Source organism: Solanum lycopersicum, chromosome 3 (genome assembly GCF_036512215.1).
Source record: "Solanum lycopersicum chromosome 3, SLM_r2.1".
In the NCBI taxonomy this organism is placed as follows: Eukaryota; Viridiplantae; Streptophyta; class Magnoliopsida; order Solanales; family Solanaceae; genus Solanum; species Solanum lycopersicum.
Genome location: NC_090802.1, coordinates 1753262 through 1767151, shown reverse-complemented (window position 1 = coordinate 1767151; position 13890 = coordinate 1753262). Strand labels below are relative to the sequence as shown.

Below are 13890 nucleotides of genomic sequence, written 5' to 3'. Positions count from 1 at the left end.
ACGCGAATCTGAATTGATCGAATTAGTAAGTAAACAACTTACTAATTTTCTATCTTAATTCTCGAAACAATTTAGTCAAATAAATATAATTTGGTCTTTTTTCGTAAATGTAAAACAAGAAGACAAAGAAAGAGGAATATAATGATAATATCTCCTTTTTACCCCAACAATTTCTTGTTGGAAAATGAATATGTTGTGCATGGTAAAAAAACAATGTTTTAGAAGTTGAAGCTACCAAGATAACTTGAAAAACACACCATTGCATGAAGAAATATTTGCTGGTCTGCTTTGATTTTTTGATTTTTTTTTATAAAAACGATAAAATTGTCCTTGCATAATTTGTAGGCTATGGTTTGAATCGTAAATATCGATATCATTACTTGGTGGATTATCTGCATCGCACTTAAATTATCAACCTCTTTGAAATATGATCAACAATTTTTCTCTTAATCCTTGCATAAACACGAAATGTTTTTATTCACTAAATTATAAATTTTTTCTTCTAAAAAAATGTCCTTAAAATAGACGAAAATAACTTTCTATAAGAAACAAAGAAATATAAGTTCCACAAATTATATTTCTTACTCACCCTTCAACATATTCCTCCGTTACCTTACCTTACAACTCTCCGTTTTTATCTATAATCTAGATAATATATATACATATATATTTTTTTTACTTAGCACCAAACACAAAAAAAAAAATATAAAAAATATTTATTTTTATAAAGAAAATATTGTTCTTCGTATCAAATATAATGAAATATTTATATAAAATACTTATTTTAAAATTTTTCTTTTTATTACGCAGAGATAAAGGGAAGAAAAAGGAGTTCACAACATAGAAATAAATCTACGTTAATAAAGATGAAAGTTCAGATAATCTAGTAAATGAGCCATATTAATCAATCATATTTTTTTTATTTTGAATATTAAAAAATCATAAATAAAAAAAATAACTTTATTAATTCACTACTTAAAAAACTTCTTCATAAGAAAATTTTTTATTAATCCTTTTTTCCTTAAATTGGACAACTTATACGAAATAACTATTTATAAATAAAATATGAACATTATTAGATAGAAAGAAAGTTATAGTTATGAGATAATCGTTTATAATAAGATGATAAACTAATATTAGACGGATTGAGTATTAAAATTCACATGAAAACACAATCATATTCTCGATGGAAAAAGTTTTTTCTAAAAAAAAAAAGAAAAACATAATATATATAATCAAAGAATTTTCAAAGTCTATCTCGAAACTTACAACAATGGCTTAATCACTTTTTCTAGAAAAAAAATCTACTAATTCATTCATCTTCTTCAACAATGCATCTTCAAATCTTGCTTATACTTCTATTACCTACATTGATTCTCTCAATAAACCAAGAATCCCTTTATTTACATACCATAAAGCTTGGATTTGATGACCCAAATGGTGTTTTTTCAAACTGGAATCTCCATGATAACTCTTCACCCTGTAACTGGTATGGAGTAAAATGCGACTCTTTAACTCGTTCTGTTACATCTATTGACCTCTCCAATACCAATATCGCCGGCCCATTTCCGGCTTCTCTTCTTTGCCGGCTCAAGTATATTAAGTACATTTCATTCTATAATAACTCTATTAACTCGACACTTCCGGTGGAGGAGTTATCTGCTTGTAAATCTCTTGTCCATCTCGATTTAGCTCAAAATTTGTTAGTGGGTAGTCTTCCATCGAGTTTGGCTGAGCTTCACGAGCTGAAATATCTTGATTTAACCGGGAATAACTTTACCGGCGAAATTCCGGCGAGTTTTGGGGCTTTCCGGCGACTTGAAGTTCTGGGTTTGGTTGAAAATTTGTTAACTGGGACTATCCCGCCGGAGATTGGAAATATTTCGAGTTTGAAACAGCTGAATTTGTCGTACAACCCGTTTTCGCCGGGTCGGGTCCCGCCGGAGATTGGGAACCTTACGAATCTCGAGGTGCTTTGGTTAACTGACTGTGGGTTAATTGGTGAGGTTCCGGGTACATTAAGGGGATTAAATAAGCTTGTTAACTTGGACCTTGCGTTAAACAACTTGTACGGTCCGATTCCGAGCTGGCTCACTGAGTTAACTAGTGTTGAGCAAATTGAGCTGTATAATAACTCGTTCTCCGGCGAGTTTCCGGTGAATGGGTGGTCGAATATGACATCGTTGAGGCGGGTCGACGTGTCGATGAATCGGGTTACCGGGTCGATCCCGAACGGGTTGTGTGAGTTGCCACTTGAGTCGCTCAATCTTTATGAGAATCAATTGTATGGTGAGTTACCTGTAGCCATTGCAAATTCACCCAATTTATATGAATTAAAGCTCTTTGGTAATAGTTTGAATGGAACTTTACCTGAAGATCTTGGTAAATTTTCGCCATTGGTATGGATTGATGTTTCAAACAATGAGTTTTCAGGTGAAATTCCGGTGAATTTGTGCGGAAATGGAGTCTTAGAGGAGGTTTTGATGATAGATAACTCATTTTCCGGTGGAATTCCGCAGAGTTTAAGCCAATGCCGGAGCTTATTACGTGTGAGGTTAGCTCATAATAAGTTCTCAGGTGATGTCCCTGTGGAATTTTGGGGGCTGCCACGCCTCTCGCTGCTTGAGTTAACGAACAATTCATTTTCTGGTGGAATCGCGAAAACTATAGCTGGTGCATCGAATTTATCAGCTTTGATTTTGTCAAAGAACGAATTTTCGGGTAATATTCCTGAAGAGATTGGCTTTTTGGAAAGTCTGGTTGATTTTGTGGGAAATGATAATAAGTTTTCAGGGTCGTTGCCAGTTAGTATAGTGAATCTTGAGCAATTGGGAAGAATGGATTTCCACAACAATGAATTAAGTGGTAAGTTTCCTAGTGGGGTTCATTCTTTGAAGAAATTGAATGAATTGAACTTGGCAAACAATGATCTTTCTGGAGAAATTCCCCGAGAAATTGGGAGCTTGTCTGTTTTGAACTATCTTGACCTATCAGGAAACAAGTTTTCGGGGGAAATTCCAGTTGCGTTGCAGAATTTGAAGCTCAATCAGCTGAATTTATCGAATAATGGCCTTTCGGGTGGTATTCCTCCTTCATATGCAAAGGGAATGTACAAGAATAGCTTTCTGGGGAATCCAGGTTTATGTGGAGATATTGGAGGTTTATGTGATGGAAAAGATGAAGGTAAAACTGCTGGTTATGTATGGTTACTGAGATTGCTTTTCGTACCTGCTGTTTTGGTGTTTGTAGTTGGGGTAGTTTCGTTCTATTGGAAGTATAGGAATTACAAGAAAGCAAAAAGGTTGGATAGATCGAAATGGACCTTGACGTCGTTTCATAAGTTAGATTTCAATGAGTTTGAAGTACTGAGAGCTCTAGATGAAGACAACTTGATTGGTAGTGGTTCTTCCGGGAAGGTTTACAAGGTCGTTTTGAGTAATGGTGAGGCTGCTGCTGTGAAAAAACTTTCAAGAAATTCGAAAAAAGTAGATGAGAGTTGTGACATCGAGAAAGGTAAGTATCAGGATGATGGATTTGATGCAGAGGTTGAGACATTGGGCAAAATTCGACACAAGAACATCGTTAGGCTATGGTGTTGTTGTACAACAAGGGGTTGCAAACTTTTGGTTTATGAGTACATGCCTAATGGAAGCTTGGGTGATTTGCTACACAGCAGCAAAAGTGGGTTGTTGGATTGGCCTAAGAGATTTAAGATAGCTACGGATACTGCAGAGGGACTCTCATATTTGCATCATGATTGTGCTCCTCCGATTGTTCACAGAGACTTTAAGTCGAACAATATCTTGTTGGACGGGGAGTTTGGAGCTCGGGTAGCTGATTTTGGTGTGGCAAAGGTGATTGATGTCGATGACAAGGGAACCATGTCTATGTCAGTCATTGCAGGGTCTTGCGGTTATATTGCTCCAGGTTAGAGGATTGATCCTTCACTTTGTGAGTTTTACAAACATGATTTTATTGAAATTGTTTTATGCCTTCCATTGCAAATTGTAGTTAAGATGTATGCCTAAATATAACATATGTCATATATTGTTAAGAGTATATTATAATTAAGCCTCGAATAAGGTCTGTTGTACACTCTATCCTCCTCTGACCTCGCTTGTGGGATTACATTGGGTATATTGTCGTTGATTATTGTTAAACCTCCAATATATATGAGTAATTTTGGTCCATTGCTCGAATCCTTCAAAAAATGTGGCATGTCTTTGTTGGATTCTCCCAAAGTTGATCAATTTTAGAGGATCCAATACAGGTGCAACGACATTTTGGAGGATCCGAGCAACTTAGAACTAACTTGATTGCCCTTGTACATTTAACACTAAGGTTTGCTCCAAGAACAGGTCATTCTTTGTTGACATTTGCTTTCTGCTTCTCGTAGAGCTCCTAAGGTTGAACTAAATTGGGTTCGTCTTGCAGAATATGCATACACACTTCAGGTGAACGAGAAGAGTGATATATATAGTTTTGGCGTGGTAGTCCTCGAGCTAGTGACAGGGAAACTCCCTGTAGGTCCCGAATACGGGGAAAAGGATTTGGTGAAGTGGGTTTGCGCTACTCTAGACCAGAAGGGTATAAATCATGTTATTGACCCGAAACTCGACTCTTGTTTCAAGGAGGACATAAGCAAAGTCCTACAAATTGGCCTCCTCTGCACTAGCCCCCTCCCAATCAACCGACCCCCGATGAGAAAAGTCGTAAAAATGCTGCAGGAAGTTGGTGGCGGAGACCAGCTCAAGACAGCGTTAACAGATGGCAAGTTGACCCCTTACTACCACGAAGACGCATCAGATCAAGGAAATGTAGCTTAAAGATAACCAACACATCTTTGCTTAGATGCATCGAACATGGACAGTGACGATTCATATGGTCGAGACTCGAGACCAACTTGTCTGGGATTGAGGCATAGTCGTTGTATCGTGAAAGTGTGAGTTTTTAAATTTGCTAATTGCTTAATACTTTGTCTATCAATACTCGATTTTCGGTTTATTTTTTGGAGAGAAGGGGAAATCAGAGTTGAGGTGAAGTGTAAAAGGATGAATTTTATTTTCTTGTAAATTTATAAAAATTCCTAAAGTTCTTTATCATTAACAATTTTTTAAAAATTTATCTGTAGTTTTAGCCTGATTAAGCTAACAATTATTTTCATTCTTAGTTTTGGATTAATTTTTTTTTGTTAACATTAGTATTAATTTGATTTTGATTTGAGCTTATTAGAGTTTTTAACATTCATAGACTATATAACATTTTTGATTTGAGATTATTAGAGTTACTAATATTCATAGACTATATATAATATTTATTGGACCATTCAAAATTCTAAGTTTCAAACTTGAACTAATATGATCAAAGGTAAAACCTATGGAAAAATAAAACAAATATTAAGAAGTTATATCAAAATAAATATTTTTACGTGAAATAAAATTTTAATATAGAATGTCAAATTGGTTTTGTGTAGGGTTGAATTTTTTTTTTAGTTAAAATCAAACCAGACAAAATATAGTTGATTTTTTTTCCCAATACCTAACTATTAGTGTTTTTTTTTATTTGATTTACGATTTGATTTGATTTTTGGTTCGATTTGATATTAAACCAAGCGACAATACTTTCTTATCAAATTGCTTCCAATTTTAGTATGACATGTATGGATTATTGATTCTTGAATTTCACATTTGCAAGTAGTTATTTCCAACACATCTAAGTTAAGTTAAGGGATTGCTTAATAAATATACTAACAAAAGATGCCATTTAATTACTTTGAAGCAACAATTTTTGTACAACAATATTATGATTGAAATTATTCAACTTTTTTTTCACATTAGAAGAGAAGAAAATTATAATGGTTTTCCAAAAAGAGTACCTTGATTTGTTCTTGGTACCAATTGGCTTAATTATTATGTTTGTTTATCATCTTCATTTGCTCTATAGATACCTAAAAGTTCCTCATACTACTGTTATGGGATTTGAAAATAATGACAAAAGAGCTTGGGTTGAAAAAATTATGTTGGTAAGTTTAAACAACATATTTCAGTTTTAATTTTGATTCTTTGTTTTCACTTTTCATGTTGTTTTAGTACGATGATGATATGAAATACGTTAAAATGAAAGACGTTGGAACTGAGATATAGTTATTGTTGCTCATCTCTTTCCACTTTATCAATAAGATCATTACAACATACTTTCCATGTGAAAACTTTAATTTATGATTATGCTAGTAGTGCCACGTTATGCTTTATTTGAGCTGACTGTCTATCGGGAACATCTCTAGTCTCTGTCTCCTTAGACTAGGGGTAATTAAGGCTGCGCATATACCACCATTTCCAAACCCTCGCCACTTGGGTCTTTTACGTATATATAAACTGTTGAATCTCCTCGACTAGTGGCGTAGCCACATAGTGGTAACACCCTTTGTCGGAAAAAAACTACCATATATATAAGTAAAATGATATACGAAATGATTATATAACATGTTTTGGACACCCTTTAGCATAACAAGTTGTTATTTCTGAACATCCTTTGTAATATTCCCGGCTCCGCTATTGTCCTCAACATAAGGACAGCTCGATTAACATGTTTCTCATTTTTCTTGAATCTAGGATTTCTGATTCCGCCATTATATATAGTAATTACGAATTATCAATGTATTCTCTCAATCGTTACCTCGAAAGACACCAACAACATGTCCAGTGTAGTCCTATCAAAATAAGTTTGGAGAGGGTAGAGTATACACAGACGTTACCCTACCTTAAAGGTATAGTAGCTAGAGTCTATTTCCGATAGACAATTGTTACATTTGATTAAGTCTTGTGTTTGAATTCTTGCAGGATGATAAAAACAACATTGTTACAGCTCTAACTGTTCTAGGATCTAGTCTCTCTGGAGCAACATTCTTAGCATCTGTCTCACTAAGTTTAAGTTTTCTTATTGGAGCTTGGATGGCTAACAATAGTGTTTTTAGTAGTGAACTAATATATGGTGACACAAGACTAGAAACAATGTCCATCAAATTCATTAGCCTACTTCTCTGCTTCATGCTTGCATTTTCGTGCTTTGTTCAATCATCGAGGTGCTTCATTCACGCGAATTACCTAATCAGTACGCCTGATACTGATATACCGATTAGCTACGTTGAACTGGCTGTGATCAGGGGAGGTGATTTTTGGTCACTAGGACTTAGATCACTTTATTTTGCTACACCTTTGTTGTTGTGGTTTTTTGGTCCTATTCCTATGTTTGCTACGTCGATAGGTATGGTTTTCTTACTCCATTACCTCGATAAGAACACGAAGGAATTGCATAAGCATCGATCATCTGTAAATCGAAAGCAGCCATACCAGAAACTCGAGGGAACTACGAGTAGTAGAGTACCTATCGATCGATTAGTTATGTGAAGTTTATGTCCTTGAAGCTTGTACAAAGTATCATTAGTTCTGTTCTATGGTTATTTGAAGTAATGTAAACAATTGTGTGTGTTTAAAAGGTAGATTATGTAACATATGTTTGCAAGAACTATGCAATTGGTAGCACAAAAGCTCTGCTAATTCATCAACTTTGAAACCAAAAAATGGTCCTATTTGTGTTAGAGATCATTACAAAGAATCGATATAAAATAACAAGAAATTCAGAATTTAAACGCTCTGAGCTTAATTAGAAAACGTGAACACAAGATAGTTTAGATATAAAACTTGTAAAAATATAATTTTCAAATGTGTTTTTAATCATTACTTATTATTATATTAAGAGGAAAGCATTTTTTTTTTACTATTCCATCTTTTCCAATTGATGTGGCACCATTTAAATATCGATAATCAAATTATTTTTTTTAAAAAACTTTTGAAATAAAATTAACTTTTTTTGTAAATAAGGTAAATAATTATTATACGTTATAATAATTGATAATTTAAAATATTTAAAAAAAATTATAAAATTAATTATAATTATAACAAAACGTGTTTGAATCTCGAAAATTGAAAAGGACGAAAGAAGCTAAAAGAATCCCTTGTGGGTCATTCTTGCAAATCACCCGTTTTATTCACACTCGAAAGTCGGAGCCCCAATTACGGAGTACCCGCCAGAAAGCGCCGAATTTGAAATAAACCCTAGCAATCTGAAACCCCTCAACAATGGCGTTCACACTTACTCTCATTAACTCTCCGGCCAATTCAATCTCACCGGAAACCAATTCCGCAATCAGAAAATGTCCTTTGTTCATCCGGAACTTACACTTCACACTTTACAGAAACCGTCGCCGTTCCATTTCATGCTCGGCGCAGCAGAAGCCGTTTAAGCCGATGACGGAGGAAAATATTCTCGAGGCAGTAGCTGATTTCGACGGAGATGAGAAATCTGTACCTTGTTTAAGAACTTATGAGAACGATATAGCTCGACTTACATTGGTTGGTGCTGTTGACTTCCAGCAGGCACTCACTGCTGCTGCGGCGGATGGTGGTGAAGCTGCTGGTGAACATATTGCCGCTGGTATGGATGCGATGGTTGTTGAAACATTGTTTCCGGGACCTTCTGATGAGCATAGTACTATTTCTACTAGACTGGTGAGTTTATGTACAAGTACTACTATATAGTTGTGTCTGATATTTGAAAATTAATGCAGATGTAAACTTAGCTTCATTTTCTTAATCTACCTGGAAGAAAGTTTTGTTCTGTTTATCCTGCATCATTAAGCAAGCCCTATCTTAAAACTATGGTAAAATTGCTACTTCCGTGACCCACTGCTCGAGGCACGGAAATGCAAGGGCCATCTTCATATGTAGATGATCTTCATTTTTTTGTGGCGCAGTTTCATGGCCTTGATTCTGTTTATTGCAATGATGGTTATAATGTGTCTAAAGTTTGACATTCTGGCAGTTCTTACCAGCAAGAAAAGTTATGGAGAAAGCTCATAAGCTTAGAAGTACCATAACTAAAGAGATGCTTTCCGGCACGACGTCTACAAATATACTTGCTATGACATTTAGACAAGTAACGCTGCAACATCTTTGGAACTTTGATCTAGTACTTTTTATACCAGGAACAGAAAGGAATATGGATGATCTTGAAACACCAAGAGAGGTGGGGAGCTTTTTTAATGTTTCTATCTTTTTATCTTGTAATTCTGTCATTATGCTCTTTTATAATGTCAGATTTATAATTTTTGCCTTGCAGGTGCTACATGATACTGATAGGTTGAGTTCTGTTATTCCTTTCCTATCAGCAGGTACCTCCATCTTTTGCTATCAAGTCATCAGATGAACGAGTCATTTCTGTTATTGCAGAAGTTATTTGTCTTTCTGCTCTCGAAAGCACAAAAAAACATTTCTTTAATGGAACTCCTGGTGGAGCCCCAAAGAAGTTTTTCCGTTGGTTTGACACACATAAAAGCATTGTCTCAAAAGATTCCTCTGTTACTCTATACAACTTAATGGAATATGAGATAGTTGCAAATGCCAATGTTTTGCTCCAGAAATTTTCTTCCGAAAGGGCGAATTACAGACCAAGGGAGGGAAGATGGATGGGCAATTGGTTAACTTCAACTACATACTTCAAACTGGAACAAATTGGAGGCCCTGAATTTATTTCTTGGCTGAGTGAGAGAGTACCTGCTTACAAATTGCAGATTGATGCTGAGAAACTTGACAATGTGAAGTTTGAAGGGTGGAAGGAAACAGCAACAAACACATGGGAGGTTTTTCTGACTCACTCCCAAATGGTAACTCCATGTTCTCTGCATTTTCTGTTTCTTGCATCAGCTTTAAGGCTAATGAAATGTATATCATACAACAGATACTTCATCAAAAAGTATCATATAAAGATAACTAAGTTAGCTCCTTTGCCTTGAGGCACTAGTTAGTCATGAGTTAGTCGAATAGACATCACTTATCATTGGGGTTGATGTTGATTTAGTAGTTGTGGACAATTATCAAGAGATAGATGCATTTGGTAAGTATTGTTTCACCGTGTTGTGCTTTGCTTTGCTGATTTGATTAATTCACAACCATTAAATTCTCCAATATTTATCTCTGGATTGCCTAGCACTAAAAGAGTTTGAACCTAGTCACCCTATGGGGTAAGCTAATGCATTGGTGGAGAATTTGCTTATCGTCTATGGCTATGCAATAAAAGGTTGAAAAGTTCAATTGCCTTAATCTTTGAAGATTTAACACTAGGAAATAGGAATGCACGTATGAATAAAATGTCCAACATTTATACTAGTTGTCTATGGCTATGCAATAAAAGGTTGAAAAGTTCAATTGCCTAAATCTTTGAAGATTTAACACTAGGAAATAGGAATGCACGTATGAATAAAATGTCCAACATTTATACTAGTGCCAAATCTTGAATGGTCGGTTTTGCTAGAGCCGTTTCTTGTTTCTCCTTGGTCAATCGACTGGTCCTGCTTGGTAGTTTCAGCTGTTAGGTATTTGTGTGTGTGTGTGTATATATATATATAGTAATTTTAGTTCCTATTAAATAGTCCCTCTGTTTCAATTTGTTTGTAAAGAACACATCTTTCCTTTTTTGGCAACTCTGCAATTCCAACTTTATACATGGTATATTTATGACCACACAATTAAAGGCATTTTGGTACATTTTACATATCTTTAGTTTAAGACCACAAGATTCAAGAGTCTTCTTTACTTTCTTAAACTTTGTGCAAGTCAAAACAAGAAAAACAAATTGAAATGGAGGGAGTAGTAATTTAATGTGTGTTGGGCTCTAGTGGAAAAATGGGAACCAGTTTAATTTTCAATTCTCCCTTCCCCTTGGAAGCTCTCTTCAGTGTCACTCTGAGATGTAACTTTTGAGAAAGCACTCTGAGAGATGACTTTCTTAAAAGCTCTTTAGTTTCTTACTTATAGTTCCCTCTTTTTTATGCTGAGATTGTTTAGAAAACAAGTTGTAGATGCTAAATATATGACCACTTTAGTCTTCTAGCACCTTGGTTTTTGTTGTTCATACAAGTTATTTATCCCAAAGCATAAGGTTCTAAAATTTACAACCTTCACTTCTAACAGTGAGACGTGTATTAGGTCATCCATTTTATTTTAGTTGATGAACCCTCCTAGTAGGTGTGTGTATTTGGAGTGTGTGAAGCCAATAGACTACAAACATCTCTTTCATCAAATGCTTATATCTCCCAAGATGTTTCCAAATGCTTTTCCTTTTTGGTCTGCTTATAATACTCAGGTTAAGATGTAATGTGATCTACAGGAACAATTTCATTTGAAGTCCACACTTGATGGGCATTGTAATCATCTCTAATAATTACTTTGTCTTGTTTTACTTTTCCAGGTTGGTCTGAGTGACGTTCTAGATATGTATTATGAAGATGTCTATACACTTCCCTACAAACAATTATCATTGGGTGTTGTTGCAAAATCTTTCAATTCACCATCTAGCAAGGTATGATATATAAGCTCTATACATGCCTGCTTTATTCATTATTATCCATGAAGTGACAATTTTTTTCTGTAACCATTCTTCTTTTATAATTTTTAATATGTAAACAAATACATTTTTAATAAAGCACCCTCATTAGTTTGCTATTTGAAGTATTTTTTTTTTTATGACAAGGGAAACCCACAGCTGCTATCCTTTGGGTGCGCACAGGGTAAAACCCCCACTCCTATTTGAAGTGTTTGAACTCCCTTTTTCGAAGTGGTTTCTGTTTGACTGACACATGAATCCCTGAATGGCTAGTTGGTATCTTCTTTGGATATTGCCTTCCTTCACATTCATGCATTCTATATCTTTTGGGAGTATCTGATATAATATAAGTTTTCTTTTATATACTTGATTACTTCAAGTACCGAAGATGTCTTCTGGAACCAAATGGATAATAATATTTTCACCTTTTGGATTCTAGAGAAGCATTTCTATGTCAAAAGCAATCTCTATGGTCCTTGCAAGTGGAATTTTTCTTGTTGCTATAAGAATTCTTGGTCAACGTTATCTTCCTTATCTCCCGATTAGAAAGCACTATCACCCGGGTGTTAATCCAGTCAATTCATCTGACATGATCTCCATTCAGCCTCAGTCCATGGAATCTTGCAAGGTATGGATTTTATTTGTTCAAACACACCCTCAGTTCCATTACTTGTCATAAGAAAATACTATTTCTATATTTGTTGTGGTCCATATTTACTATTACCCTGTAGTAGTGGATGATACATGCTTTTGCATTATTGGCCACTACTATTGTTTTCTACACTTCTTTAGTCGATTATCATTTTACCCTAGGCGTTCTATCTCTTTTTATGAGTAGGTAATATTGTTCAATCATCACATTGCCAAATGCTCTTTGTTTCTGTAGTTGGAAGATTACTGTGTCTCCGTTGTTAGGAGAATCAAGGAATTTTATTGTTGGCCTGGAGATGTAGTCATGGGTTCTGGCAGCTCTGCTTGGATTGGGGAGCTTCCAATATACCTGAAGAATGAGATGGATTCCGAAGTTTTAGATCTCAATTCCAGCTCCACGCCATCAGAAGGAATTGAAGATGAGATGAAAGCAGCTGGAGAAGATATTGCCAGTTATCAGGTCTCTTCTTAGGATTTAGTTTATTGGTTTATTTTCTCCTTTCTGCCATCATGAACATAGAAGCACAAGATTAACTATAATCAGGATAGGCATTGTATTGTGCTAGCTATGGTAAGAATCTAGGACAACGGAAGGCTTTGGTCTTTTGTGAACATTTTGCCTAATATATTCCTTTGGGAATAAGTGAGAAATGTAAGAGCTAACCGCTGCATTTTATGGACAAGCACAGTTAAATAAGCTAGTTATCAAGCTTGACTGCTTGATCTAAGTCTAGATCACATAATAATCCTGTCCACAACTATTCGACCCCCTGATAAATGATTCAAAATTTCCTGAAATGAGCTAATTGTAGTCAGGTTTGCACTTTTAGTTTACGGGATTTCTGAATTATAAAATTTGAGTGTTGATGATCCTACTGTCATTGCTACTTTTCCTTTGCTCCCATTACTTCTGATTTTATTTTTTAGCTTTTAGCTTTTCTTTTCTTGTAAGACCTTTCTCTACCCTTTTTAACTTATTTTGTCTCATCTGGATTTCAACTCTTCTAAAGTTGCCAGTTGAACATGGCTACAGACTTGTCATGAACGTTTTCAATTGACCAGTTCATATGTTCCTGGAAGTTGTTGCTTTAGATGTGTTTATCATAGTTGATGTGCTTGTACGTATGCCAATCAGATTGTTTTATCTGGGGATGGTAAAATTGCTGGATTCCAGCCTACAAGTCGTGTTGCTGAAAGTCAATGGGAAGCAAACCCTTTAGTGAAAGAGCTCTATGGAACGGAAAAGCTTTCTCCTGGTAAATACAAATATTTACACTAAGCTGTTTCTTTCATACAAGCGTCTAAGCCTATGATGATGTCAGTTACTTAGCGAGGACAATCTTTAAATGCAGACTTGATAGAACAAGGTCTCAAGAGAAGCCGCGGCAGTGATGCTGTTGTACTGGAATTATTGATGTCAACAAATCCCCAAAGTTCATTTGCTTTGGTTAGACCAGTTACTGAAAATAGTAGATGAACATTTTTGCTCCGCCACATTCAATATTTGTACAACTAGGTACAGTGCTGGACTAGACTTTTTCCAGGTATAAAGGATCAAGGAAGATTTACATTTCTTTTTCATTTCTTCTACTATTATCTCATCCTAAATGTGAGTTTAGTTGGCATCACTGCAGCATAGTGTGGTTCAAGAACAACCTTTGTTTTCCCGCGTTAATGCAAAAGTGAGCTAGTCACAATGTGCATAGCCAACTTTCGCACAGACAAACATAAAAGAAGACTTCCCACAAAGTTTACTTTTGTCTAGTTATTGTATCCACTAACAAGGAAGCAGAAAACCAT

The 13890-nt window shown here is 35.3% G+C and overlaps 3 protein-coding genes across 5 annotated transcripts; all 3 read left to right on the top strand.

Annotated features, from left to right (window-relative positions):
* Nucleotides 1–1163: 1163 nt before the first annotated feature.
* On the top strand, nt 1164–5120 carry LOC101255270 (receptor-like protein kinase HSL1). Of its 2 annotated transcripts, XM_010319132.4 has the most exons (3): nt 1164–2289; nt 2434–3927; nt 4435–5120. In XM_010319132.4, exons 1-3 carry the CDS (start codon nt 1332–1334, stop codon nt 4824–4826), a joined length of 2844 nt encoding a protein of 947 aa, XP_010317434.1. In that variant the 5' UTR covers nt 1164–1331; the 3' UTR covers nt 4827–5120. The 2 variants fall into 2 exon arrangements, with proteins under 2 accessions (XP_010317434.1, XP_004234101.1); XM_004234053.5 differs by having other exon boundaries at nt 1244–3927.
* On the top strand, nt 4863–7406 carry LOC101254973 (uncharacterized). The gene is made up of 3 exons (XM_004234052.5): nt 4863–4942; nt 5944–6022; nt 6840–7406. The coding sequence occupies exons 1-3, from the start codon at nt 4863–4865 to the stop codon at nt 7404–7406; spliced, it is 726 nt and encodes a 241-aa protein (XP_004234100.2).
* On the top strand, nt 5794–13671 carry LOC101254664 (uncharacterized). 2 transcript variants are annotated; one of them, XM_004234051.5, is made up of 9 exons: nt 5794–6022; nt 6840–8567; nt 8881–9084; nt 9230–9721; nt 11305–11415; nt 11879–12067; nt 12326–12550; nt 13226–13346; nt 13443–13671. In XM_004234051.5, the coding sequence occupies exons 2-9, from the start codon at nt 8139–8141 to the stop codon at nt 13565–13567; spliced, it is 1896 nt and encodes a 631-aa protein (XP_004234099.1). In that variant the 5' UTR covers nt 5794–6022; nt 6840–8138; the 3' UTR covers nt 13568–13671. The 2 variants fall into 2 exon arrangements, with proteins under 2 accessions (XP_004234099.1, XP_010317433.1); XM_010319131.4 differs by having other exon boundaries at nt 9227–9721.
* The last annotated feature ends 219 nt before the right edge of the window (nt 13672–13890 follow it).